The 25,105-nt window shown below is 41.5% G+C and overlaps 1 protein-coding gene across 1 annotated transcript in view; it reads left to right on the top strand.

Annotated features, from left to right (window-relative positions):
* The window catches only part of LOC128704496 (venom carboxylesterase-6-like), an 81,812-nt gene that overhangs the window by 31,552 nt on the left and 25,155 nt on the right, over positions 1 to 25,105 (top strand). Inside the window, exons 9-10 of the mRNA XM_070079794.1 lie at positions 4,991 to 5,120; positions 6,453 to 6,564. Of these exons, the coding sequence (XP_069935895.1) occupies positions 4,991 to 5,120; positions 6,453 to 6,564 (242 nt within the window). The remainder of the gene's footprint in view (positions 1 to 4,990; positions 5,121 to 6,452; positions 6,565 to 25,105) is intronic.

Below are 25,105 nucleotides of genomic sequence, written 5' to 3'. Positions count from 1 at the left end.
CATCTCCATACCGCCTTAAAAAAAATTCCCAAATTCACTTAAGCCCATTTCTATTTATCGTATATGACCACCGGATACTTAGGTAGGACACACGTTAAAGCTCCTGGAGAGCGAAACGTTGCCGCAGTGTCACCTTAGTTGCAGTGTGTTCTTTTTCCTAACATATTGTAGGTAATTCAGGATTTATTACTAACCACAGGACTGTCTATCAGTCATAATGGCCGCAGTGCTCAGATCATACGAGAAAATATTCAGACAACGACAATGCCTCGAGTCGAAATAAGATCAAACAAAACTCGTGAATTAAGCCGTACAAATTGGTTAAATTATATGCACTACATGCAATGCGATGTTGCAATAAGATCACAGTAAACAGGTGATATCACAATATGCAGAATAAACCACTGTGAAAGAATAATGAAATTCCAAGCGCTTTCGTGACTTCTCACATTATCAAGAAACTATCATAGTTCCTTGATAATGTGATAAGTCACGAAAGCGCTTGGAATTTCACTATTTTTTCATAGTGGCTGTTCTGCACAATGCAATGTATGCACAGTAAATATTTATCTATAGGTCTGTCTTGGAATCTAAGATCTTGAGTGCACACCGAGCCTATTAAGACTTTAATCCTGCTCTAATCCTACTAACATCTAGTTACCTCTATACTGGTATAAGGTGAAAGGAGAGTCGCCTATATGCCTTGTCCTCCCTGTTTGGGAATCGAACCCAGGGTCCTTAGTTGTGAGCCTAGCGTTCTACCACTCGGCTGCACATCACTATAAGTCGTATCCGTTGGTTTTGTTTCCCACATATATTTACTTTTTTTGCATATGGAAAAATTAAGAACACTTAATACGCTATTTATTTGACACTGGAAACCATAGGTTGAAAATGGTATAGCTATAGCAGGTGAAAATAGCAGGTGAAAATAGCAGGTGAAAATAGCAGGTGAAAATAGCAGGTGAAAATAGCAGGTAAAAATAGCAGGTGAAAATAGCAGGTGAAAATAGCAGGTGAAAATAGCAGGTAAAAATAGCAGGTGAAAATAGCAGGTAAAAATAGGTAAAAATAGCAGGTGAAAATAGCAGGTAAAAATAGCAGGTGAAAATAGCAGGTAAAAATAGGTAAAAATAGCAGGTGAAAATAGCAGGAGAAAATAGCAGATAAAAATAGCAGGTAAAAATAGCAAGGAAAAACAGCAGGTAAAAATAGCAGGTGAAAATAGCAGCATGTTATTGCTCTAGTTTGGTACCCAAGTAGACTCCATACGCTCTAGTTTGGTACCCAAGTAGACTCCATACGCTCTAGTTTGGTGCCCAAGTAGACTCCATATGCTCTAGTTTGGTACCCAAGTAGACTCCATACGCTCTAGTTTGGTACCCAAGTAGACTCCATACGCTCTAGTTTGGTACCCAAGTAGACTCCATACGCTCTAGTTTGGTACCCAAGTAGACTCCATACGCTCTAGTTTGGTACCCAAGTAGACTCCATACGCTCTAGTTTGGTACCCAAGTAGACTCCATAAGCTCTAGTTTGGTACCCAAGTAGACTCCATACACTCTAGTTTGGTACCCAAGTAGACTCCATACGCTCTAGTTTGGTACTTAAGTAGACTCCATACGCTCTAGTTTGGTACCCAAGTAGACTCCATACGCTCTAGTTTGGTACCCAAGTAGACTCCATACGCTCTAGTTTGGTACTTAAGTAGACTCCATACGCTCTAGTTTGGTACCCAAGTAGACTCCATACGCTCTAGTTTGGTACCCAAGTAGACTCCATACGCTCTAGTTTGGTACCCAAGTAGACTCCATAAGCTCTAGTTTGGTACCCAAATAGACTCCATATGCTCTAGTTTGGTACCCAAGTAGACTCCATACGCTCTAGTTTGGTACTTAAGTAGACTCCATACGCTCTAGTTTGGTACCAAAGTAGTCTCCATACGCTCTAGTTTGGTACCCAAGTAGACTCCATACGCTCTAGTTTGGTACCCAAGTAGACTCCATACGCTCTAGTTTGGTACCCAAGTAGACTCCATACGCTCTAGTTTGGTACCCAAGTAGACTCCATACGCTCTAGTTTGGTACCCAAGTAGACTCCATACGCTCTAGTTTTGTACCCAAGTAGACTCCTTACGCTCTAGTTTGGTACCCAAGTAAACTCCATACGTTCTAGTTTGGTACCCAAGTAGACTCCATACGTTCTAGTTTGGTACCCAAGTAGACTCCATACACTATAGATTGGTACCCAAGTAGACTCCATACGCTCTAGTATGGTACCCAAGTAGACTCCATACGCTCTAGTTTGGTACCCAAGTAGACTCAATACGCTCTAGTTTGGTACCCAAGTATAACTCCATACGCTCTAGTTTGTTACCCAAGTAGACTCCATACGCTCTAGTTTGGTACCCAAGTAGACTCCATACGCTCTAGTTTGGTACCCAAGTAGACTCCATACGCTCTAGTTTGGTACCCAAGTAGACTCCATACGCTCTAGTTTGGTACCCAAGTAGACTCCATACGCTCTAGTTTGGTACCCAAGTAGACTCCATACGCTCTAGTTTGGTACCCAAGTAGACTCCATAAGCTCTAGTTTGGTACCCAAGTAGACTCCATACACTCTAGTTTGGTACCCAAGTAGACTCCATACGCTCTAGTTTGGTACTTAAGTAGACTCCATACGCTCTAGTTTGGTACCCAAGTAGACTCCATACGCTCTAGTTTGGTACCCAAGTAGACTCCATACGCTCTAGTTTGGTACTTAAGTAGACTCCATACGCTCTAGTTTGGTACCCAAGTAGACTCCATACGCTCTAGTTTGGTACCCAAGTAGACTCCATACGCTCTAGTTTGGTACCCAAGTAGACTCCATAAGCTCTAGTTTGGTACCCAAGTAGACTCCATATGCTCTAGTTTGGTACCCAAGTAGACTCCATACGCTCTAGTTTGGTACTTAAGTAGACTCCATACGCTCTAGTTTGGTACCAAAGTAGTCTCCATACGCTCTAGTTTGGTACCCAAGTAGACTCCATGCGCTCTAGTTTGGTACCCAAGTAGACTCCATACGCTCTAGTTTGGTACCCAAGTAGACTCCATACGCTCTAGTTTGGTACCCAAGTAGACTCCATACGCTCTAGTTTGGTACCCAAGTAGACTCCATACGCTCTAGTTTTGTACCCAAGTAGACTCCTTACGCTCTAGTTTGGTACCCAAGTAAACTCCATACGTTCTAGTTTGGTACCCAAGTAGACTCCATACGTTCTAGTTTGGTACCCAAGTAGACTCCATACACTATAGTTTGGTACCCAAGTAGACTCCATACGCTCTAGTTTGGTACCCAAGTAGACTCCATACGCTCTAGTTTGGTACCCAAGTAGACTCAATACGCTCTAATTTGGTACCCAAGTAGACTCCATACGCTCTAGTTTGGTACCCAAGTAGACTCAATACGCTCTAGTTTGGTACCCAAGTAGACTCCATACGCTCTAGTTTGGTACCAAAGTAGACTCCATACGCTCTAGTTTGGTACCCAAGTAGACTCCATACGCTCTAGTTTGGTACCCAAGTAGACTCCATACGCTCTAGTTTGGTACCCAAGTAGACTCCATACGCTCTAGTTTGGTACCCAAGTAGACTCCATACGCTCTAGTTTGGTACCCAAGTAGACTCCATACGCTCTAGTTTGGTACTTAAGTAGACTCCATACGCTCTAGTTTGGTACCCAAGTAGACTCCATACGCTCTAGTTTGGTACCCAAGTAGACTCCATACGCTCTAGTTTGGTACCCAAGTAGACTCCATACGCTCTAGTTTGGTACCCAAGTAGACTCCATACGCTCTAGTTTGGTACCCAAGTAGACTCCATACGCTCTAGTTTGGTACCCAAGTAGACTCCATACGCTCTAGTTTGGTACCCAAGTAGACTCCATACGTTCTAGTTTGGTACCCAAGTAGACTCCATACGCTCTAGTTTGGTACCCAAGTAGACTCCATACGCTCTAGTTTGGTACCCAAGTAGACTCCATACGCTCTAGTTTGGTACCCAAGTAGACTCCATACTATATCTAAGAAGATTTGCTAACTCAAAATGAGTATACATGGATAAATGACATGTATGGATAAATGTATCCATAATGACCCTTGTGTAACAGAAAGGATTTAAATCTACCGCAAAAGCTGGATTTTTTCTACTTAGTGTTTCTCTGACAGTCACGGCAGATTTATAAGTATTAAATCTGTATCAGGTAACTTGGTCTTATAAATACGTAACGCAGAGTTATTTTATTTTAGATAACATATCTCTCAGGACTGAGCTTTATAATAACCTGATAAAGCTCAGATAACATCTGGCTTTATAAAATAACCTGATGAAGCTCAGATAACATCTGGCTCAAAACTGAGCTTTATAATAACCTGATAAAGCTCAGATAACACCTGGCTCAAGACCGAGCTTTATAATAACCTGATAAAGCTCAGATAACACCTGGCTCAAGACCGAGCTTTATAATAACCTGATAAAGCTCAGATAACACCTGGCTCAAGACTGAGCTTTATAATAACCTGATAAAGCTCAGATAACACCTGGCTCAAGACTGAGCTTTATAATAACCTGATAAAGCTCAGATAACACCTGGCTCAAGACCGAGCTTTATAATAACCTGATAAAGCTCAGATAACACCTGGCTCAAGACTGAGCTTTATAATAACCTGATAAAGCTCAGTCCTGAGCAAAATGTTTCGTGAAATTAAAGCTCGTTTTGTACTTGGTGTCTCCACACACAGTTGTCAGTTAAATTGTCTCAATCACTTCGTTCATTACCTGTAAGTTTACGTGAACTGCAAGGAAGCCTTTACTGGAGACCTTATCAAGTAAATTATAGTGTTTACCCTTAAGACAAACGTTGTACCAGTAAAAGCTTCCCAGCACTGACTTTCTTACCACTTGGCAATTGCATCTTAGCTCGGCAGGTAAACTGTTGCAGCGTGTTGCAGGGGTGAGCCACGGAGACGACTTGCAATATCTGTTTGAGGGTGCAGCCTCCTTACCCACTTTAGACACACCTGAAGACCTTCAACTGCGGGAACTGATGGTCTCACTCTGGACCAACTTTGCCTCCATGGGGTGAGCCCTGCACCATGTTTATACAAAAAAATGTCAATTTTGTTTCACCTTTTACTGCATAGGTGCAGTTTAATAATTATTTTTTTATCAGTCTAGTAAATTATATTGGATAATGTGAGAAATCACGAATGCGATTATAATTTCATTATTTTTTCCATAGGGATTATCATATTGTGATATCACCTGTTTACTGTGATCTTTATATATATATATATATATATATATATATATATATATATATATATATATATATATATATATATATATATATAATATATATAATATATATATATATATGTCGTGCCGAATAGGCAGAACTTGCCATCTTGGCTTAAATAGCAACGCTCATATTGCTATATAGGACAAGTGAAAATTTGTGTATGCAATAACTTTGCCAAAATCATTCTGAACCTAACGAAAAAAATATGTTTCACTGTGTTTGTTTAGTATTAAATTATTGTAAACAAATCTAAAATATATTTAGTTGGGTTAGGCTCAAATAAATTGTTGTTGTTATAATAAGGTTAGGTAAGTTTTCTAAGATTCTTTTGGAGCAAAATTAAAATTTTTTACATTAACATTAATGAAAAAAATATATCTTTAAACGTGTAAGAGAAAATTTTAGAAAGGACTTAATTTTAAATGAGTTCTTGCTAATTGACCAGTTTTACATATTCGGCACGACATATATATATTTCTATATATATATATATATTATATATATATATTATATATATATATATATATATTATATATATATATTTTATATATATATATGTCGTGCCAAATAGGTAAAACTTGCGATTTTTGGCTTAAAAGCAACGCTCTTTGATTTTATGCAATAATTTCGCAAAAATCATTCTGAACCTAACAAATAACATGCATTTCACTGTGTTTATTAAATTATTGGAAATTTATCTAAAATATATTTAATTGAATTAAGTTAAATTAAATTGCGCTTGATGTAATAAGGTTAGGTAAGTTTTCTAAGGTTCTTTTGGTACAAAATTATTTATTTTTACATTACCATAAACGAAAAAAAAATATATTTAAACGTATAAGAGAAAATTTTAGAAAGGGCTTTAATTTTAAACGTGTTCTTTCTAAATGACCAATTTTACCTATTCGCACGACATATTTATATATATATATAAACAGTCACCAAACGACGGGCTTTAACTCGGGAAACTGTAGTTTCAGTAATATGTTAGGCTCATAATCAGGGCCTTTTCCCAGTCTGTAAATCACAGGAATAAATCCTATATGAATTGTACACCGTACTTTATTAAAATAAGGATCGCCATTGTTACTTAGATGTTACAACTTCACCAGGAATCCGACCCCAAACAACTCTCTGGGAGTATTATGGCAGCCGGTGACACCCACAAACATCTCGACGTTGGCCTTGACCACAACACCCGCCATGATCCCTCTCAATGCTGAGGTAAGTGGTCACTTCTTTCCACCATATGTTTGCTTCACTGCAGCAAGCGCTTCAGGGCTATTGTTATTGCTTGAGGTGCTGCAGGGCTATTTTTATAGCTTGGGCAGATGATTCAGAGCTATTGCTATTGCTTGGACAGATGATTCAGGGTTATTGTTATAGCTTGGGTAGGTGCTGCAGGGCTATTGTTACAGCTTGGGTAGGTGCTGCAGGGCTATTGTTATAGCTTGGGTAGGTGCTGCAGGGCTATTGTTACAGCTTGGGTAGGTGCTTCAGTGCTCCTGCTAATGCTGGAACAGTGTGTTTATGTAGAGCGGATAGTTAACCAGCTTTTCTCCGGAAAAATCGCTACTGCTACTGCTACTAACCAGCTTTTCAATACATGTCTGCTGATAACATGCAATTTATCAACTGCCAATATTCTGATCCATCTATTACGTAAAAATGCTGATATTAGAACTGTGTTATTATACACCTAAATGAACACCGATAAACGAGAGGAAATTGATCATTAGATAAAAATCAAGAAGATTGGTAGTCTGTATAATTCCATTTCTCTTTGAGGTCCCGTTCAACTGAAGAGGACCTCACCTGGAGCTCGAAATATACATTCTTCCTTGTTTTTATATCGTGAGATTTCATTCATGTGACCCCTCAAGGAAGGTTCCTTGATGTTGGTGAGGGGCTCTTGATTTAGGGAATTGGATCTGTGCTCCAGTTCCCCGAATTAAGCCTGAATGCCTTCCACATCCCCCCCCCCCAGGCGCTGTATAATTCTCCGGGTTTAGCGCTTCCCCCTTGATTATAATAATAATAATAATAATTCATTCATACGAGAAATAATGAAAAAAATTAGAAATTTACTATGTATTACACATTGGTTATTTTAATGATTGTGATTTTATTATTATTATTATTATTATTATTATTAGTGTGTATGTGTGTGTGTACTCGAATAATTGTGGTTGCAGGGGTCAAGACTCAGCTCCTGGCCTCGTCTCTTCACTGATCGCTACTAGGTCCACACACTGCTCCCTGAGCTGTATCATACCTCGTCTTAAAGCTATGTAAGGTTCCTTCCTCCACTAAGTCACTTGCTAGACTATTCCACATCCTGTACTCACCTAGTTGTACTCACCTAGTTGAGGTTGCAGGGGTTGAGTCCAAGCTCCTGGCCCCGCCTCTTCACTGGTCGCTACTAGGTCACTCTCCCTGAACCATGAGCTTTATCGTACCTCTGCTTAAAGCTATGTATGGATCCTGCCTCCACTACATCGCTTCCCAAACTATTCCACTTCCTGACTACTCTGTGGCTGAAGAAATACTTCCTAACATCCCTTTGATTCATCTGTGTCTTCAGCTTCCAACTGTGTCCCCGTGTTGATGTGTCCAGTCTCTGGAACATCCTGTCTTTGTCCACCTTGTAAATTCCTCTCAGTATTTTGTAAGTCGTTATCATGTCCCCCCTATCTCTCCTGTCCTCCAGTGTCGTCAGGTTGATTTCCCTTAACCTCTCCTCATAGGACATACCTCTTAACTCTGGGACCAGTCTTGTTGCAAACCTTTGCACTTTCTCTAGTTTCTTTACGTGCTTGGCTAGGTGTGGGTTCCAAACTGGTGCTGCATACACCAATATGGGCCTAACGTACACGGTGTACAGGGTCCTGAACGATTCCTTATTAAGATGTCGGAATGCTGTTCTGAGGTTTGCCAGTCGCCCATATGCTGCAGCAGTTATTTGGTTGATGTGCGCTTCAGGAGATGTGCCTGGTGTTATACTCACCCTAAGATCTTTTTCCTTGAGTGATGTTTGTAGTCTCTGGCCCCCTAGACTGTACTCCGTCTGCGGTCTTCTTTGCCCTTCCCCAATCCTCATGACTTTGCACTTGGTGGGATTGAACTCCAGGAGCCAGTTGCTGGACCAGGTCTGCAGCCTATCCAGATCCCTTTGTAGTTCTGCCTGGTCTTCGATCGACTGAACTCTTCTCATCAACTTCACGTCATCTGCAAACAGGGACACCTCGGAGTTTATTCCTTCCGTCATGTTCACAAATACCAGTCCTAGGACTGACCCCTGTGGGACCCCGCTGGTCACAGGTGCCCACTCTGACACCTCGCCACGTACCATTACTCGCTGCTGTCTTCCTGACAAGTATTCCCTGATCCATTGCAGTGCCTTCCCTGTTATCCCTGCTTGGTCCTCCAGTTTTTGCACTAATCTCTTGTGTGGTACTGTGTCAAACGCCTTCTTGCAGTCCAAGAAAATGCAATCCACCCACCCCTCTCTCTCTTGTCTTACCGTTGTCACCATGTCATAGAACTCCAGTAGGTTTGTGACACAGGATTTCCCGATACTGAAACCATGTTGTCTGCTGGTGATGAGATCATTCCTATCTAGATGTTCCACCATTCTTCTCCTGACAATCTTTTCCATGATTTTGCATGCTATACATGTCAGTGACACTGGTCTGTAGTTTAGTGCTTCATGTCTGTCTCCTTTTTTAAAGACTGGGACCACATTTGCTGTCTTCCATGCCTCAGGCAATCTCCCTGTTTCGATAGATGTATTGAATATTGTTGTTAGGGGTACACATAGCGCCTCTGCTCCCTCTCTCAGGACCCATGGAGAGATGTTATCTGGCCCCATTGCCTTTGAGGTATCTAGCTCACTCAGAAGCCTCTTCACTTCTTCCTCGGTTGTGTGTGCTGTGTCCAGCACATGGTGGTGTACCCCACCTCTCCGTCTTTCTGGAGCCCCTTCTGTCTCCTCTGTGAACACTTCTTTGAATCTCTTGTTGAGTTCCTCACATACTTCACGGTCATTTCTTGTTGTCTCTCCTCCTTCCTTCCTTAGCCTGATTACCTGGTCCTTGACGGTTGTTTTCTTCCTGATGTGGCTGTATAACAGCTTTGGGTCAGATTTGGCTTTTGCTGCTATGTCGTTTTCATATTGACGCTGGGCCTCCCTTCTTATCTGTGCATATTCGTTTCTGGCTCTACGACTGCTCTCCTTATTCTCCTGGGTCCTTTGCCTTCTATATTTCTTCCATTCCCTAGCACACTTGGTTTTTGCCTCCCTGCACCTTTGGGTAAACCATGGGCTCATCCTGGCTTTTTCATTATTCCTGTTACCCTTGGGTATAAACCTCTCCTCAGCCTCCTTGCACATTGTTGCTGCATATTCCATCATCTCATTAACTGGCTTCCCTGCCAGTTCTCTGTCCCACTGAACCTCATTCAGGAAGTTCCTCATTCCTGTGTAGTCCCCTTTCCTGTAGTTTGGTTTCATTTGTCCTGGCCTTCCTGCTTCCCCCTCCACTTGTAGCTCTACTGTGTATTCGAAGCTCAAAACCACATGATCGCTGGCCCCCAAGGGGTCTTTCATATGTGATGTCCTCAATATCTGCACTACTCAAGGTGAATACTAAGTCCAGTCTTGCTGGTTCATCCTCTCCTCTCTCTCTTGTAGTGTCCCTTACGTGTTGGTACATGAAGTTTTCCAATACCACCTCCATCATCTTAGCCCTCCATGTATCTTGGCCCCCATGTGGCTCCAAGTTCTCCCAGTCGATCTCCTTGTGGTTAAAGTCACCCATGATCAGTAGCTTTGCCCTGCATGCATGAGCTCTTCTGGCCACTGCAGCCAGTGTGTCAACCATCGCTCTATCGCTCTCGTCATACTCTTGCCTTGGCCTCCTGCTGTTCTGTGGTGGGTTATACATCACTGCAATTATCACCTTGGGACCACCAGAGTGAAGCGTTCCCGCTATGTAATCACTTTCTTCTCTGCTGTCTCCTCTCTCCAGCTCATCAAAATTCCATCGGTGTTTGATCAGCAATGCCACTCCTCCACCCCCCCTGTTCCTTCTGTCTTTTCTCAGGATCTGGTATCCCTCTGGAAAGATGGCATCTGTTATCATACCTGTAAGCTTGGTTTCTATGATCGCTATGATGTCTGGTGATGCCTCTTTGACTCTTTCGTGCCACTCCTCCCACTTGTTTGTTATTCCATCAGCGTTTGTGTACCATACCTTCAGTTTCCTTTCCAACACTGTGGTTTGGGGGGCCTGTGGGGGTGGGAGACCTGGTAGCATACTGTGGGATTCTATGGTTGGGGGTTGGGTGGAAGCTGTGGGTATGGATTGCATTGTGTGTTGGGATGGTGTGATAGGTTGTGGGGTTCTGAGGATAGTTGTGTGTGTGCTTGCCCTTGCTGCTCTGTTCTGCTCTGACTGACCTCTGCTGGTTCCATCCTTGTCTCCTTTCCTAGCTCCTTTCGCTTTTTTGTCCTCTCCCTCAGCTGCTGTCTCTCTGTTCGTGTTCTGTCTCTGTCTAGGAACACCTTCTTGTACTCTTCCGAGCTTTTCAACCGTGGTTTCTCTTGGAGGATCCTGTTCCGCACTGCTTCTGTCCTGAGAATCAGCTTGATCGGTCGGTTTCTCCCCTTCAAGTACCCCCCTATTCTCTGAAAATTTACAATCTCATCCATGTCTTCTCCCCCTATTTCCATGATGATTTTCTCAATCTCCTTTCTTTCTTCCTGCCGTCTTTCAGTGTGTATCCTTTCCTCTCTCTCCCGAAGCCCATGGATAATCACTGATTTTGCCCTTTCCTCCTCCCATTGCCTCTCCCACTGTGACTCTGGTTCCTGTCTGTATGTGGTCATTTTCTCCCTTGATTTTTCCATTGGCTCTTGGTATCATGGTTGTGCCTCAGCATTCAACCTATCTCCCTCTCCATCTGCACTCATCTGCTCTTCCCTTTCACTCCCTGGCCCTTCTTTGCAGGCTGATATGACCCTAGCATAATTCAAATCTGCTTCCTTCGTGTTCAGCCTCTCAGCTTCGTATGGTATGTCTTCTCTGGTTACTACCCCTGAGACTTGCTTCAGCCTATTTACCTCAAATTCTAGAACCTTTACCCTGGCTACTGCAGTTTCGACTTGTGCCTCCCAATTCTTCGTCTCCTTCTCCAACCTCTTTTCCCATTTCACAGAGAGCTCTTTCTCCATTTTTTCAGAAAGCTCTCCTAATTTTCTCTCCCATTCTTGCTCTATCCTTTTCCACTGTTCCTCCATCCATTCCTCCCTACCAGTACCATTGTCATCTGATCCCTGATTCCTGCGAGTCCCAACCATTTTTTTTTTTTAGTGAAAGAGAGAGAGAGAGGAAAAAAAAAAAAGGGGGGGAGAAAGGGAGAGAGAGAAGGGGAGCCTAGAAGGAGGGGAAAAGAAGGGTAAAAAGGGGGAGAAAGTGAGAGAGAGGGAAAAGGTAAGAGAGAGGGGGGAGTGACAAGGGAGGAGAGAGAGAGAAAAAAGAAGAGGAAGAGAGAGAGGGAGAGGGAGAGAGAGAGAGAGGAAGAGAGAGAAAGTGAGAGGAAGAGAGAGAGGAAGAGAGAGGATGAGAGAAAGGGAGAGAGAGAGACAGAGATGTCAATAAAGCTAGGGATCCTTAACCTTGTCAAACCCTGTGTAAAAAAAAAAAAAAAAAAAAAAAAAAAAAAAGAGAGAGAGGAAGAGAGAGAGATAGAGGAGGGAGAGAGATGGGGGGGAAAGGAAGGGTTATAGTGTCACTTCACAGGAAGGTGTGAAATCCTGTATATATGTGTGTTTGTGTGTGTGTGTGTGTGTGTGTGTGTGTGTGTGTGTGTGTGTGTGCTACAGCTATTCAATTGCCTAACAGCAGAGTTGTTCTAACCAAGTGTGTGTGCATATGTTTATGTAAATAGTCCTTATTTCCCACGTATGTACTACATATGTATTGTATATGTACCCAATCTCTTGGTTCCCACTGTACTGTCTTATGCGTTTAAAATTACGTTCAAAAATAAATACACTAGGCTTCGCCTATATGCCGCTACCTCTAAATTCTATTAAATACCAGTAAATGCTGCTTATTCTAATTCTGATAGCTCGAGGAGAGTGACCCCCAATTCCAGCTAGGGACAGGTACTATTGACCCCATGCAACTCAAACTAGGTGAATATTTAGGTGAATATTACTTGCGGCTGGCAGTGCAGTAACGTTGCTGGTCTGTCCTGTCTCCCAGAAGTTGAAGAAGTTTGATGCTTCTCGGTAATTTTTCCACTAACTTCCTGTATGCACTGTAGTCTCTACCTCTTCTAATTTTTTCACTCACTCACTGTATTTACTGACACATCTATACATATCTCTTATCTCCCTTGTCTTGAGTCGCACTTATTCTTCAAATACCCCAATGCGTTATTATGGCAACACTATTTAGGCCTGACACAACCGTTCACCCTTCCAACGGCCCCCAATAACACTCAGCCACTAATTTCCTTTGTTTTCTTTTCTGTGATCACTTATATTTCCTTTTTTCGGGGCTTAAGTGATTATATGCACTCTTATGCGTGCACACACCTATATCCCACACTCCTTACGGCACAGTCAGAAATTACCACCAAAAACACGAGCTCAAACCGCGTGACTCCTCCACGAGTGTGTACTCACCTAGTTGTACTCACCTAGTTGAGGTTGCGGGGGTCGAGTCCGAGCTCCTGGCCCCGCCTCTTCACTGATCGCTACTAGGTCACTCTCCCCGAGCCGTGAGCTTTATCATACCTCTGCTTAAAGCTATGTATGGATCCTGCCTCCACTACATCGCTTCCCAAACTATTCCACTTACTGACTACTCTGTGGCTGAAGAAATACTTCCTAACATCCCTGTGATTCATCTGTGTCTTTAGCTTCCAACTGTGTCCCCTTGTTGCTGTGTCCAAACTCTGGAACATCCTGTCTTTGTCCACCTTGTCAATTCCCCTCAGTATTTTGTATGTGGTTATCATGTCCCCCCTATCTCTCCTGTCCTCCAGTGTCGTCAGGTTGATTTCCCTTAACCTCTCCTCGTAGGACATACCTCTTAGCTCTGGGACTAGTCTTGTTGCAAACCTTTGCACTTTCTCTAGTTTCTTTACGTGCTTGGCTAGGTGTGGGTTCCAAACTGGTGCCGCATACTCCAATATGGGCCTAACGTATATGGTGTACAGGGTCCTGAACGATTCCTTATTAAGATGTCGGAATGCTGTTCTGAGGTTTGCTAGGCGCCCATATGCTGCAGCAGTTATTTGGTTGATGTGCGCTTCAGGAGATGTGCCTGGTGTTATACTCACCCCAAGATCTTTTTCCTTGAGTGAGGTTTGTAGTCTCTGACCCCCTAGACTGTACTCCGTCTGCGGCCTTCTTTGCCCTTCCCCAATCTTCATGACTTTGCACTTGGTGGGATTGAACTCCAGGAGCCAATTGCTGGACCAGGTCTGCAGCCTGTCCAGATCCCTTTGTAGTTCTGCCTGGTCTTCGATCGAGTGTATTCTTCTCATCAACTTCACGTCATCTGCAAACAGGGACACCTCAGAGTCTATTCCTTCCGTCATGTCGTTCACAAATACCAGAAACAGCACTGGTCCTAGGACTGACCCCTGCGGGACCCCGCTGGTCACAGGTGCCCACTCTGACACCTCGCCACGTACCATGACTCGCTGCTGTCTTCCTGACAAGTATTCCCTGATCCATTGTAGTGCCTTCCCTGTTATCCCTGCTTGGTCCTCCAGTTTTTGCACCAATCTCTTGTGGGGAACTGTGTCAAACGCCTTCTTGCAGTCCAAGAAAATGCAATCCACCCACCCCTCTCTCTCTTGTCTTACTGCTGTCACCATGTCATAGAACTCCAGTAGGTTTGTGACACAGGATTTCCCGTCCCTGAAACCATGCTGGCTGCTGTTGATGAGATCATTCCTTTCTAGGTGTTCCACCACTCTTCTCCTGATAATCTTCTCCATGATTTTGCATACTATACATGTCAGTGACACTGGTCTGTAGTTTAACGCTTCATGTCTGTCTCCTTTTTTAAAGATTGGGACTACATTTGCTGTCTTCCATGCCTCAGGCAATCTCCCTGTTTCGATAGATGTATTGAATATTGTTGTTAGGGGTACACATAGCGCCTCTGCTCCCTCTCTCAATACCCATGGGGAGATGTTATCTGGCCCCATTGCCTTTGAGGTATCTAGCTCACTCAGAAGCCTCTTCACTTCTTCCTCGGTTGTGTGCACTGTGCGCACTGTGTGTGTGTGTGTGTGTGTGTGCGTTTATGCGTGTGTATAAAACACATCGGCAACGTGCTTTGACGAACAAGCCGAATGAAAATTTATTAATACAAAGAAATCCATGGAAATTAGTCTAAGCATTACGAAACAATATGATAAATTAGACACATGTGCAACACGTGGGAATCTTTAATGAGAAAACGTTTCGCCACACAGTGGCTTTATCAGTCCATACAAAAGAAAATAGTGAACAACAGGAAGAGTTTGAGGTAATCAGTCCCTCAGCCTTTAGTCGATGTGGTCAGTCCATCACTGTGTGGCGAAACGTTTCCTCATTAAAGATACTCAAGTGTAGCAGATGTGTTTAATATATCAACCTGTCGATTCTCTGAACCATTCATTTACGCGAAAGAATATACACACGTATCTGTATATGTATGTATATATATATATATATATATATATATATATATATATATATATATATATATATATATATATATATATATATATATCTATATATATATATATATATATATATATAATATATATATATATATATATATATATATATATATATATAAGGTAGTAGGTTGGTAGACAGCAACCACCCAGGGAAGTACTACCGTCACGCCAGATGACTGTGAAACAGAAACCTGTAACTGTTTTGCATGATGGTAGGATTGCTGGTTTCTTTCTCTGTCTCATAAACACGCTAGATAACAGGGATATCTTGCTACTCCTACTTACACTTTGGTCACACTTCACATACATCTAGGTTTTTTTTCTCCTTTTTCTAAATAGCTCTTGTTCTTCTTTATTTCTTCTATTGTCCATGGGGAAGTGGAAAAGAATCTTTCCTCTGTAAGCCATGCGTGTCATATGAGGTGACTAAAATGCCGGGAGCAATGGGCTAGTAACCTCTTCTCCTGTATACATTTACTAAAAAAGAGAAGAAGAAAAACTTTATAAAACTGGGTTGTTTAAATGTGCGTGGATGTAGTGCGGATGACAAGAAACAGATGATTGCTGATGTTATGAATGAAAAGAAGTTGGATGTCCTGGCTCTAAGCGAAACAAAGCTGAAGGGGGTAGGAGAGTTTCAGTGGGGGGAAATAAATGGGATTAAATCTGGAGTATCTGAGAGAGTTAGAGCAAAGGAAGGGGTAGAAGTAATGTTAAATGATCAGTTATGGAAGGAGAAAAGAGAATATGAATGTGTAAATTCGAGAATTATGTGGATTAAAGTAAAGGTTGGATGCGAGAAGTGGGTCATAATAAGCGTGTATGCACCTGGAGAAGAGAGGAATGCAGAGGAGAGAGAGAGATTTTGGGAGATGTTAAGTGAATGTATAGGAGCCTTTGAACCAAGTGAGAGAGTAATTGTGGTAGGGGACCTGAATGCTAAAGTAGGAGAAACTTTTAGAGAGGGTGTGGTAGGTAAGTTTGGGGTGCCAGGTGTAAATGATAATGGGAGCCCTTTGATTGAACTTTGTATAGAAAGGGGTTTAGTTATAGGTAATACATATTTTAAGAAAAAGAGGATAAATAAGTATACACGATATGATGTAGGGCGAAATGACAGTAGTTTGTTGGATTATGTATTGGTAGATAAAAGACTGTTGAGTAGACTTCAGGATGTACATGTTTATAGAGGGGCCACAGATATATCAGATCACTTTCTAGTTGTAGCTACACTGAGAGTAAAAGGTAGATGGGATACAAGGAGAATAGAAGCATCAGCGAAGAGAGAGGTGAAGGTTTATAAACTAAAAGAGGAGGCAGTTAGGGTAAGATATAAACAGCTATTGGAGGATAGATGGGCTAATGAGAGCATAGGCAATGGGGTCGAAGAGAAATGGGGTAGGTTTAAAAATGTAGTGTTAGAGTGTTCAGCAGAAGTTTGTGGTTACAGGAAAGTGGGTGCAGGAGGGAAGAGGAGCGATTGGTGGAATGATGATGTAAAGAGAGTAGTAAGGGAGAAAAAGTTAGCATATGAGAAGTTTTTACAAAGTAGAAGTGATGCAAGGAGGGAAGAGTATATGGAGAAAAAGAGAGAGGTTAAGAGAGTGGTGAAGCAATGTAAAAAGAGAGCAAGTGAGAGAGTGGGTGAGATGTTATCAACAAATTTTGTTGAAAATAAGGAAAAGTTTTGGAGTGAGATTAACAAGTTAAGGAAGCCTAGAGAACAAATGGATTCGTCAGTTAAAAATAGGAGAGGAGAGTTATTAAATGGAGAGTTAGAGGTATTGGGAAGATGGAGGGAATATTTTGAGGAATTGTTAAATGTTGATGAAGATAGGGAAGCTGTGATTTCGTGTATAGGGCAAGGAGGAATAACATCTTGTAGGAGTGAGGAAGAGCCAGTTGTGAGTGTGGGGGAAGTTCGTGAGGCAGTAGGTAAAATGAAAGGGGGTAAGGCAGCCGGGATTGATGGGATAAAGATAGAAATGTTAAAAGCAGGTGGGGATATAGTTTTGGAGTGGTTGGTGCAATTATTTAATAAATGTATGGAAGAGGGTAAGGTACCTAGGGATTGGCAGAGAGCATGCATAGTTCCTTTGTATAAAGGCAAAGGGGATAAAAGAGAGTGCAAAAATTATAGGGGGATAAGTCTGTTGAGTGTACCTGGTAAAGTGTATGGTAGAGTTATAATTGAAAGAATTAAGAGGAAGACGGAGAATAGGATAGCAGATGAACAAGGAGGCTTTAGGAAAGGTAGGGGGTGTGTGGACCAGGTGTGTACAGTGAAACATATAAGTGAACAGTATTTAGATAAGGCTAAAGAGGTCTTTGTGGCATTTATGGATTTGGAAAAGGCGTATGACAGGGTGGATAGGGGGGCAATGTGGCAGATGTTGCAAGTGTATGGTGTAGGAGGTAGGTTACTGAAAGCAGTGAAGAGTTTTTACGAGGATAGCGAGGCTCAAGTTAGAGTATGTAGGAAAGAGGGAAATTTTTTCCCAGTAAAAGTAGGCCTTAGACAAGGATGTGTGATGTCACCGTGGTTGTTTAATATATTTATAGATGGGGTTGTAAGAGAAGTAAATGCGAGGGTCTTGGCAAGAGGCGTGGAGTTAAAAGATAAAGAATCACACACAAAGTGGGAGTTGTCACAGCTGCTCTTTGCTGATGACACTGTGCTCTTGGGAGATTCTGAAGAGAAGCTGCAGAGATTGGTGGATGAATTTGGTAGGGTGTGCAAAAGAAGAAAATTAAAGGTGAATACAGGAAAGAGTAAGGTTATGAGGATAACAAAAAGATTAGGTGATGAAAGATTGAATATCAGATTGGAGGGAGAGAGTATGGAGGAGGTGAACGTATTCAGATATTTGGGAGTGGACGTGTCAGCGGATGGGTCTATGAAAGATGAGGTGAATCATAGAATTGATGAGGGAAAAAGAGTGAGTGGTGCACTTAGGAGTCTGTGGAGACAAAGAACTTTGTCCTTGGAGGCAAAGAGGGGAATGTATGAAAGTATAGTTTTACCAACGCTCTTATATGGGTGTGAAGCATGGGTGATGAATGTTGCAGCGAGGAGAAGGCTGGAGGCAGTGGAGATGTCATGTCTGAGGGCAATGTGTGGTGTGAATATAATGCAGAGAATTCGTAGTTTGGAAGTTAGGAGGAGGTGCGGGATTACCAAAACTGTTGTCCAGAGGGCTGAGGAAGGGTTGTTGAGGTGGTTCGGACATGTAGAGAGAATGGAGCGAAACAGAATGACTTCAAGAGTGTATCAGTCTGTAGTGGAAGGAAGGCGGGGTAGGGGTCGGCCTAGGAAGGGTTGGAGGGAGGGGGTAAAGGAGGTTTTGTGTGCGAGCGGCTTGGACTTCCAGCAGGCATGCGTGAGCGTGTTTGATAGGAGTGAATGGAGACAAATGGTTTTTAATACTTGACGTGCTGTTGGAGTGTGAGCAAAGTAACATTTATGAAGGGATTCAGGGAAACCGGCAGGCCGGACTTGAGTCCTGGAGATGGGAAGTACAGTGCCTGCACTCTGAAGGAGGGGTGTTAATGTGGCAGTTTAAAAACTGTAGTGTAAAGCACCCTTCTGGCAAGACAGTGATGGAGTGAATGATGGTGAAAGTTTTTCTTTTTCGGGCCACCCTGCCTTGGTGGGAATCGGCCAGTGTGATAATAAATAAATAATAATATATATATATATATATATATATATATATATATATATATATATATATATATATATATATATATATATATATATATATATCTCAGACATGACATCTCCACTGCAGGCAGTGGAGATGTCATGTCTGAGGGCAATGTGTGGTGTGAATATAATGCAGAGAATTCGTAGTTTGGAAGTTAGGAGGAGGTGCGGGATTACCAAAACTGTTGTCCAGAGGGCTGAGGAAGGGTTGTTGAGGTGGTTCGGACATGTAGAGAGAATGGAGCGAAACAGAGTGACTTCAAGAGTGTATCAGTCTGTAGTGGAAGGAAGGCGGGGTAGGGGTAGGCCTAGGAAAGGTTGGAGGGAGGGGGTAAAGGAGGTTTTGTGTGCGAGGGGCTTGGACTTCCAGCAGGCATGCGTGAGCGTGTTTGATAGGAGTGAATGGAGACAAATGGTTTTTAATATTTGACGTGCTGTTGGAGTGTGAGCAAAGTAACATTTATGAAGGGATTCAGGGAAACCGGCAGGCCGGACTTGAGTCCTGGAGATGGGAAGTACAGTGCCTGCACTCTGAAGGAGGGGTGTTAATGTTGCAGTTTAAAAACTGTAGTGTAAAGCACCCTTCTGGCAAGACAGTGATGGAGTGAATGATGGTGAGAGTTTTTGTTTTTCGGGCCACCCTGCCTTCGTGGGAATCGGCCAGTGTGATAATAAATAAATAAATATATATATATATATATATATATATATATATATATATATATATATATATATATATATATATATATATATATATATATATATATATATATATATATATATATATATATATATATATATATATGTCGTGCCGAATGTATAAAACTGGTCAATTAGCAAGAACTCATTTAAAATTAAGTCCTTTCTAAAATTTTCTCTTATACGTTTAAAGATATATTTTTTTCATTAATGTTAGTGTAAATTTTTTTAATTTTGCTCGAAAAGAATCTTAGAAAACTTACCTAACCTTATTATAACAAGAGCAATTTATTTTAGCCTAACCCAACTATATATATTTTAGATTTGTTTACAGTAATTTAATACTAAACAAACACAGTGAAATATATTTTGTTCGTTACGTTCAGAATGATTTTGGCGAAATTATTGCATACACAAATTTTCACTTGTCCTATATGGCAAGATGAGCGTTGCTATTTAAGACAAGATCGCAAGTTCTGCCTATTCGGCACGACATATGTATAGAATAAATGGGATTAGGTCAGGGGTTTCAAATAGAGTTAGAGCTAAAGAAGGAGTAGCAATAACGTTGAAGGATAAGCTATGGCAGGAAAAGAGGGACTATAAATATATTAATTCAAGGATTATGTGGAGTAAAATAAAGATTGGATGTGAAAAGTGGGTTATAATAAGCGTGTATGCACCTGGAGAAGAGAGAAGTGTAGAGGAGAGAGAGAGATTTTGGGAAATGTTGAGTGAATGCGTGGGGAGTTTTGAATCAAGTGTGAGAGTAATGGTGGTTGGGGATTTCAATGCTAAAGTGGGTAAAAATGTTATGGAGGGAGTAGTAGGTAAATTTGGGGTGCCAGGGGTAAATGTAAATGGGGAGCCTTTAATTGAGCTATGTGTAGAAAGAGATTTGGTAATAAGTAATACATATTTTATGAAAAAGAGGATAAATAAATATACAAGGTATGATGTAGCACGTAATGAAAGTAGTTTATTAGATTATGTATTGGTGGATAAAAGGTTGATGGGTAGGCTCCAGGATATACATGTTTAGAGAGGGGCAACTGATATATCGGATCATTATTTAGTTGTAGCTAGTTAGAGAAAGAGGTAGATGGGAAAAGAGGAAGGTAGCAACAACAAGTAAGAGGGAGGGGAAAGTGTATAAACTAAGGGAGGAGGAAGTTCGGGTGAGATATAAGCGACTATTGGCAGAAAGGTGGGCTAGTGCAAAGATGAGTAGTGGGGGGGTTGAAGAGGGTTGGAATAGTCTTAAAAATGCAGTATTAGAATGTGGGGCAGAAGTTTGTGGTTATAGGAGGGTGGGGGCAGGAGGAAAGAGGAGTGATTGGTGGAATGATGAAGTAAAGGGTGTGATAAAAGAAAAAAAGGTAGCTTATGAGAGGTTTTTACAAAGTAGAAGTGTTATAAGAAGAGCAGAGTATATGGAGAGTAAAAGAAAGGTAAAGAGAGTGGTGAGAGAGTGCAAAAGGAGAGCAGATGATAGAGTGGGAGAGGCACTGTCAAGAAATTTTAATGAAAATAAGAAAAAATTTTGGAGTGAGTTAAACAAGTTAAGAAAGCCTAGGGAAAGTATGGATTTGTCAGTTAAAAACAGAGTAGGGGAGTTAGTAGATGGGGAGATGGAGTTATTAGGTAGATGGCGAGAATATTTTGAGGAACTTTTAAATGTTAAGGAAGAAACAGAGGCAGTAATTTCATGCACTGGTCAGGGAGGTATACCATCTTTTAGGAGTGAAGAAGAGCAGAATGTAAGTGTGGGGGAGGTACGTGAGGCATTACGTAAAATGAAAGGGGGTAAAGCAGCTGGAACTGATGGGATCATGACAGAAATGTTAAAAGCAGGGGGAGATATAGTGTTGGAGTGCTTGGTACTTTTGTTTAATAAATGTATGAAAGAGGGGAAGGTATGTAGGGATTGGCAGAGAGCATGTATAGTCCCTTTATATAAAGGGAAAGGGGACAAAAGAGACTGTAAAAATTATAGAGGAATAAGTTTACTGAGTGTACCAGGAAAAGTGTACGGTAGGGTTATAATTGAAAGAATTAGAGGTAAGACAGAATGTAGGATTGCGGATGAGCAAGGAGGTTTCAGAGTGGGTAGGGGATGTGTAGATCAAGTGTTTACATTGAAGCATATATGTGAACAGTATTTAGATAAAGGTAGAGAAGTTTTTATTGCATTTATGGATTTAGAAAAGGCATTTGATAGAGTGGATAGAGGAGCAATGTGGCAGATGTTGCAAGTATATGGAATAGGTGGTAAGTTATTAAATGCTGTAAAGAGTTTTTATGAGGATAGTGAGGCTCAGGTTAGGGTGTGTAGAAGAGAGGGAGACTACTTCCCGGTAAAAGTATGTCTTAGACAGGGATGTGTAATGTCACCATGGTTGTTTAATATATTTATAGATGGGATTGTAAAGGAAGTAAATGCTAGGGTGTTTGGGAGAGGGGTGGGATTAAATTTTGGGGAATCAAATTCAAAATGGGAATTGACACAGTTACTTTTTGCTGATGATACTGTGCTTATGGGAGATTCTAAAGAAAAATTGCAAAGGTTAGTGGATGAGTTTGGGAATGCGTGTAAAGGTAGAAAGTTGAAAGTGAACATAGAAAAGAGTAAGGTGATGAGGGTGTCAAATGATTTAGATAAAGAAAAATTGGATATCAAATTGGGGAGGAGGGGTATGAAAGAAGTGAATGTTTTCAGATACTTGGGAGTTGACGTGTCGGCGGATGGATTTATGAAGGATGAGGTTAATCATAGAATTGATGAGGGAAAAAAGGTGAGTGGTGCGTTGAGGTAAATGTGGAGTCAAAAAACGTTATCTATGGAGGCAAAGAAGGGAATGTATGAAAGTATAGTAGAACCAACACTCTTATATGGGTGTGAAGCTTGGGTGGTAAATGCAGCAGCGAGGAGACGGTTGGAGGCAGTGATGTTCTGTTTAAGGGCAATGTGTGGTGTAAATATTATGCAGAAAATTCGGAGTGTGGAAATTAGGAAAAGGTGTGGAGTTAATAAAAGTATTAGTCAGAGGGCAGAAGAGGGGTTGTTGATGTGGTTTGGTCATTTAGAGAGAATGGATCAAAGTAGAATGACATGGAAAGCATATAAATCTATAGGGGAAGGAAGGCGGGGTAGGGGTCGTCCTCGAAAGGGTTGGAGAGAGGGGGTAAAGGAGGTTTTGTGGGCAAGGGGCTTGGACTTCCAGCAAGCGTGTGTGAGCGTGTTAGATAGGAGTGAATGGAGACGAATGGTACTTGGGACCTGACGATCTGTTGGAGTGTGAGCAGGGTAATATTTAGTGAAGGGATTCAGGGAAACCGGTTATTTTCATATAGTCGGACTTGAGTCCTGGAAATGGGAAGTACAATGCCTGCACTTTAAAGGAGGGGTTTGGGATATTGGCAGTTTGGAGGGATATGTTGTGTATCTTTATATGTGTATGCTTCTAAACTGTTGTATTCTGAGCACCTCTGCAAAAACAGTGATAATGTGCGAGTGTGGTGAAAGTGTTGAATGATGATGAAAGTATTTTCGTTTTGGGGGTTTTCTTTCTTTTTTGGGTCACCCTGCCTCGGTGGGAGACGGCCGACTTGTTGAAAATATATATATATATATATATATATATATATATATATATATATATATATATATATATATATATATATATATATATATATATATGAGTATTTATATGTATATATAAACGACTGAGTGGTTTCGGTTTCATATGCATAAATGTATATAGCTATATAAGAACATAAGAAGGAAGGAACACTGCAACAGGCCTACTGACACATGCGGAGCAGGTCCATGTCCCCCCCCCCCCGGATTAGACCAATGACCACCCCCCCCGGATTAGCCCAGTGACCCACCCAGCAGCACAAGCTAGTCAGGTCCAACTCGCACCCACCCACACCCACTCATGTATTTATCTAACCTATTTTTAAAACTACACAACGTTTTAGCCTGAATACCTGTACTCGGGAGCTTGTTCCACTCATCAACAACTCTATTATCAAACCAGTGCTTTCCTATATCCTTCCTGAATCTGAATTTTTCCAACTTGAAACCATTACTGCGAGTCCTGTCTTGGCTGGAAATTTTCAGTAAGCTATTTACATCCCATTTATTTATTCGTGTTCTCCATTTGTATACCTAGATCACATCCCCCCTAATTCTACACCTTTCGAGAGAGTGCAGATTCAGGCCCCTCAGTCTATCCTCATAGGGAAGATTTCTGATACATGGGATCATCTTTGTCATCCTCCTCTGTACGTTTTCCAGAGCATTTATATCCATTCTGTAATACGGTGACCAGAACTGAGCAGCATAGTCTAAATGAGGCCTAACCAAGGATATATAGAGTTGAAGAACAACCTGAGGACTTCTATTATTTATACTTCTAGATATGAAGCCAAGAATTCTGTTAGCTTTATTGCGAACACTAATGCACTGTTGTCTTGGTTTTAGATTACTGCTAACCAGAAATCCTAAATCCTTTTCGCAATCAGTAGTATTAAGATCAACATTATTTAGTTTATATGTAGCACATTTTAAGCTTGACAAGAGAGTTGAAAACTTTCATTGATGATCTACTAGTCCTAATACATTTGGTTATATTGAGTTGGTCCTAGAAGAACCTGCCGAACATGAGCCAATAGGCTCATGTTGCTCCACTCCATAAAGGTGGCAGCAAAGCATTAGCTAAGAACTATGGACCAATAGCTCTAACGTCCCACATTATAAAAATCTTTGAAAGAGTGCTAAGAAGCAGAATTGCAAATCACCTGGATTCCCAAACTCTGCACAATCCAGAGCAACGTGGGTTCAGGGCAGGTCGTTCTTGCCTCTCACAATTACAGGATCACTATTATATGGTCTTGGATGTACTGGAAGAAAAACAGAATGCAGATGTAATGTACACAGACTTTGCAAAAGCGTTTGACAAGTGCGATCATGGCGTAATAGCTCACAAAATACGTGCTAAAGGAATAACTGGCAAAGTGGGGAGATGGATCTTCAACTTCCTAACCAATCGAATACAAAGAGTAGTGGTCAACAGAATTAAATCGGAAGCTGCCATAGTGAAAAGCTCTGTTCCACATGGCACAGTACTCGCCCCCATCCTGTTCCTCATCCTCAGACATAGACAGAGATGCAATCCACAGCACCGTGTCATCCTTTGCAGACAATACCAGGATCTACACGAGACTGTCATCTATTGAGGACACGGTTAACCTCCAAGAAGATATAAACCAAGTTTTCCAGTGGGCAACGGAAAACAATATGATGTTCAATGAGGACAAATTCCAACTACTCCGTTATGGAAAACTGGAGGAGATAATAACTAGAACAGAGTATACTACAAACTCTGGCCATACAATAGAGCGGAAAAAGGGATCTGGGAGTAGTAATGTCTGAGGATCTCACTTTCAAGGATCACAACAGTGCCACGATCACAAGTGCAAAGAAAATGATAGGATGGATAATGAGAACGTTCAAAACGAGAGATGCCAAGCCAGTGATGTTCCTTTTCAAATCACTTGCTCTCTCTAGGCTGGAATACTGCTGTACATTAACATCATCTC

The sequence above is a fragment of the Cherax quadricarinatus genome, unplaced genomic scaffold (genome assembly GCF_038502225.1).
Source record: "Cherax quadricarinatus isolate ZL_2023a unplaced genomic scaffold, ASM3850222v1 Contig17, whole genome shotgun sequence".
Taxonomy (NCBI): domain Eukaryota; kingdom Metazoa; phylum Arthropoda; class Malacostraca; order Decapoda; family Parastacidae; genus Cherax; species Cherax quadricarinatus.
Note: the sequence above shows the minus strand (reverse complement) of the source record. Positions and strands in the feature narration are given on the sequence as shown.